The sequence below is a fragment of the Glossina fuscipes genome, unplaced genomic scaffold (assembly GCF_014805625.2).
Source record: "Glossina fuscipes isolate IAEA_lab_2018 unplaced genomic scaffold, Yale_Gfus_2 0, whole genome shotgun sequence".
NCBI classification, from domain to species: domain Eukaryota; kingdom Metazoa; phylum Arthropoda; class Insecta; order Diptera; family Glossinidae; genus Glossina; species Glossina fuscipes.
In genome coordinates this window covers 17,194,636-17,198,722 of record NW_023998414.1, presented here as the reverse complement: position 1 = coordinate 17,198,722, position 4,087 = coordinate 17,194,636, and the positions used below count along the sequence as shown (strand labels likewise).

At 33.3% G+C, this 4,087-nt stretch overlaps 1 protein-coding gene across 1 annotated transcript; it reads left to right on the top strand.

Annotated features, from left to right (window-relative positions):
- The first annotated feature begins 348 nt into the window (after positions 1-348).
- Positions 349-733, top strand: LOC119643351 (larval cuticle protein 65Ab1-like). The gene has a single exon (XM_038042702.1). The coding sequence runs from the start codon at positions 400-402 to the stop codon at positions 727-729; it is 330 nt and encodes a 109-aa protein (XP_037898630.1). The 5' UTR covers positions 349-399; the 3' UTR covers positions 730-733.
- Positions 734-4,087: the final 3,354 nt, after the last annotated feature.

Genomic DNA, 4,087 nt, shown 5'->3' with positions numbered 1-4,087 from the left:
ATTTTTATTGCATTTGTTGCACACAACAATAACAATAAACGTATTGAAGTGAGATGTTCAACCAAAGGTTTGCCATAATATTTTAAAATTTAAAATCACTATGAGATGAAACTTTTTTTTTTTTGTTTTGTTTTTGTTTTCTTTTTTTTAAATATGCTTTGACCAGATCAATTAATTTTGCTAAAATATTACTAATTTGCATTTATTAAAGAGCTCTTATGATTTGGTTTTGTGTTATTAGTTTATTTTTTTATTTTTTTATTTTTTTATTTTTTTTTAAAATTTTGGCCGCAATAATCGATAGGCAAAGTATATAAAAAGCGGACAAACGTTTTTTAAAAGCATCAGTTTGCAATCACATTCGCATTAGTAAACAAATAGTTCATACGTTAATTGAAAATGAAATCGATTATTGTTTTTGTTGCGATATTCGCTATTGCCATTGGTGCTCCTCAACATCATCACGATTATCATGATTACGAGCACGCTGAAATTGTTCGTTACGAGTCTGATGTTCGTCCCGATGGTTATAAATTTGGCTTTGAAACTTCGGACGGTACCAAGCACGACGCTGAAGGTCAATTGAAAAATATTGAGAAAGATCACGATGCCCTCGTTGTTCACGGCAGTTACTCATTCGTTGATAAAGAAGGCCATCACTTCACTGTCAACTATGTTGCTGATGAATACGGTTATCAAGCCGAGGGCAGTCACATACCTCATGCTTAACCTTTCTTTTGTTTATCTATAATATTATTGTTTATTTATATATATGTACGGTAAATATGATAAAATTTCGCTTATTAAAAATATATAAAAAATATGTGTAAAAGAGTGTTTGTTATTTATCCGTGCATTTGTCCAAACGGAACGTTTTAATTGGTGTACATTCACTCCCTTGTCTCGGATGCAAAAAACCATACAAGTAAAAGAATTATAGGCTGGCCAAGCCCATCATTTAATCCCCTTAACCACATCATCTAATTATTTTTGTGATAAAGTATCCACACGCGTTTCATGTGAGCCTTGATATGTGAAGGGATCCAAAACGAGAACAGATATGATTCAAATCGATATTATTCTTCGCCTAGACATATGTTCACGTCAATTTAGTGCGCTTAGCGACTTTTATCGGGAAATTTTGATAGTTGTATTATGCTTCTAAATAAAGCATTTTACGTGAGCGGTCGTAAAAACTATGTGGCCCTATCCATCTTCATTGGAGCTTGCCCTCGTGTCAAACTTCATTTAAATTACTTTGAAATGTTTCGAAAACTGCGATCAATCGATTAAATGCAAAAGTATATGGTAAAAAATAGACGGACAGACAGACATGCTTAAAATGATCCAGAAAAGAATTCTAAATCGAATCTGTCTTCCAGTCCTTCTGGTTGTTACATACATTCGCATAAACTAAATACATAGTGTACCACAAGGAGAGTAAGGTATAAATGTAATACGCTGATATGCTTCATTGTCATCGTTATCACTGTTTGCCTTCTTTGTTGCATGTTCATTTCAAAAAGAGTTTTTACAATATAGTTAGTTCATAACAATACGAAAGCACGTGTTATTCAAAGCATCTTCATTGCTAGCATATTCAAAAATTGGGCCATTGCTGCATGTTCCAAAAAAAAAAAAAAAAAAGGAAAGGGAGTTTGCGTCAGTTGGGAAAAACAGCGCAATACCTTGAAAGCAGGAGAGTGTGGAACGATTTGCTTTTCAATAATACTCCGTTGATTAGCTTACCAACGTAAAACCGAATATTCAGATCACATTCACGTTTTATTCTGTCCTTCGTTTTGGAGCTTGCGTCAAGAATAAAGAACTATAATCGTTTTATAATGAAACGCAGCGAAGGCCCGGAAACGAAAATATCAAAAAAAAAAAAAATCCTTCAAATTATTCTCGATAGTCGACAAGTGAAATCGATTCGAATCGGCAGTCTGGCAACTTGAAAATTTTGCATTGAGGATTGATTAAGTTTTGAAACTGTTTTCTAAATGCATGTCGCGGCTTCTCATAGAAGAGCAAAAACAACAAGGGAACACGGTTTTGAATTATTTAACGATAACATATTGTTTCGTTCAACACTCTGCTGAGAGTGTATATAAACAAAATAAATGGTTAGATATCCTTCCGTTGGCTTGCCTATCGTTATTTGAAGTCCAAATCTCGAACAAATTAAAGTAGAAAATTGAATCTGTTCCGCCTCCCCACCACTATACGCGCGATTCAAATAAAATGTAAAGGCATATTGGATGACGTGGAACTGACTGTAAAACGCACACAGCTTAGGATCGGTTTTGAGAACTATTAAACCATAAACTGTAGGTTATACCCGGAAGGCAGACTTATTCCACTTACTAACTCCTCTTGGACTTGGTAACGTATTTTGATTTTTGCCAATAAATATTCCGAGCATGGCCAAAGATTCAGTTGCGATGTTGCTGGTTATGCTTGTCGGCTACACAAACTCCTCTTATTATGTGTTTGAAGTTTACAGCAACTATTACGGTTTCAGAAGTGAGGCGCAGCGCGAAGAACATATTATGTTATTTAGATTGCTTTCAGCTTTCGGGAGCTTTAAGCGAATGCTTACTTTCAAAATCGAGTTTCTAGAAATTGTGGCGAAATCTGTGATTGACATTATAACATACGCATGGGCAGACGCTATTTATTGTAGTAAAGCTTCCCGCTTTCGCGCACAGCGGAATGCTTGTAAACAAACAATTCCAAGTACACATAGGATTTCTCTAAAATAATCGGTCGCGAACTGGTCAGCTAATCAAAAATTACAAAATTTATATTTATGGTGGCAAATAAAAGAAACACCTTTACAAGCACAATACAAACTCCTCGCTACGTTTTCTTTTTAGCCTTTATCTAATCATTTTAAATTATAATTATTGTTTTTTGTAACCTAAGGTTGGCTAAAATTTCATACCTAAATGTAAATCTACTTAATTTAACTGTAATTTATTAATGTTTTGTTTTACTTCTTTTTTTTGTTTTTTTCCTTATCTATCACAATTTATACGCTGAGTTAATTTCTTAGCCAAGTTCAAAATATTTGTTCACATGAACGTTGCCTTTCATCGAATACTTTGCTAAACGCTGCTGTAAAATCAAAAAAAAGGAAAAAATTTAATTTTAGTATTTAGACTTTCATCAGTTCCGCGTATATTTGTAACTTTTCTTTTTACTGTGCATTCAGGTAAATACTTTATTGTTAAAAACAAAAAAAAAAAAAGAAATAATAAAATTAATATACGCCTTTAGTAGTGGGCATAAAAGTTACTTCTTTTTTATTCACATACATATATAAATAATTTATATATACATGTGTGCGAACACTGATATATGCAGAAAGAAAGAATTTATAGTCAGTTAATATCGAACTCTCGCAACCCATCGCGATCATCGTTCATCATCCTTAATGTTGTACGAATCCTATAGTAAATATATGCTGTCCGTTACCGAAAAATCGCAAGCAGATACGGTATGTTAAGTTACGACATACGTATGTATACGCAAATGCAGTCATCGTGGCAATAATGTAAAGGTTTTGGTAAAGGCATAATAGAGGTATGGGTGATAAATATTTTTAGTAATTCTATTATGGTCTATGGACGAGATTGTAAGCGAATGTTTCTCTTGATAAAAGTAAATCGAAAAAAAAAAAAAAAAAATTAAATCAAAGTTGATTTTTTAGAAAAAGTTTCTAAGGTCACAATCGTCTGAGGATTAGCTGATTTTGACATTAAGGCGACTAGGATGCGAGTGCAAGCACGTAAGATAAACTAAGCATACCGATTATGTGGTGGATATGAAAAAGCGAAATAACAAAAGTAGCTAAACAAAACTCTCAAGTCTAGAAGTATGCACTTGCTTTCTACGTTCATTCGTTTTAATGCCACTCGTCATATGAACTCATTAGGGACGCTGGCATTAATTAAAACTTTTACGTTGAGAAAGATGACAAGAATTCTACTCAACTCAAAACTCATGCCTCAAACTTTTGTCTGATAACGATAATGAATGAAACAACTCTTTGCTACTTCATATGTGCATTTCACATATATTT

Excerpts from the sequence above, each read along its gene's own strand:
- LOC119643351 (XM_038042702.1), top strand. The coding sequence starts at position 400 with ATGAAATCGATTATTGTTTTTGTTGCGATATTCGCTATTGCCATTGGT.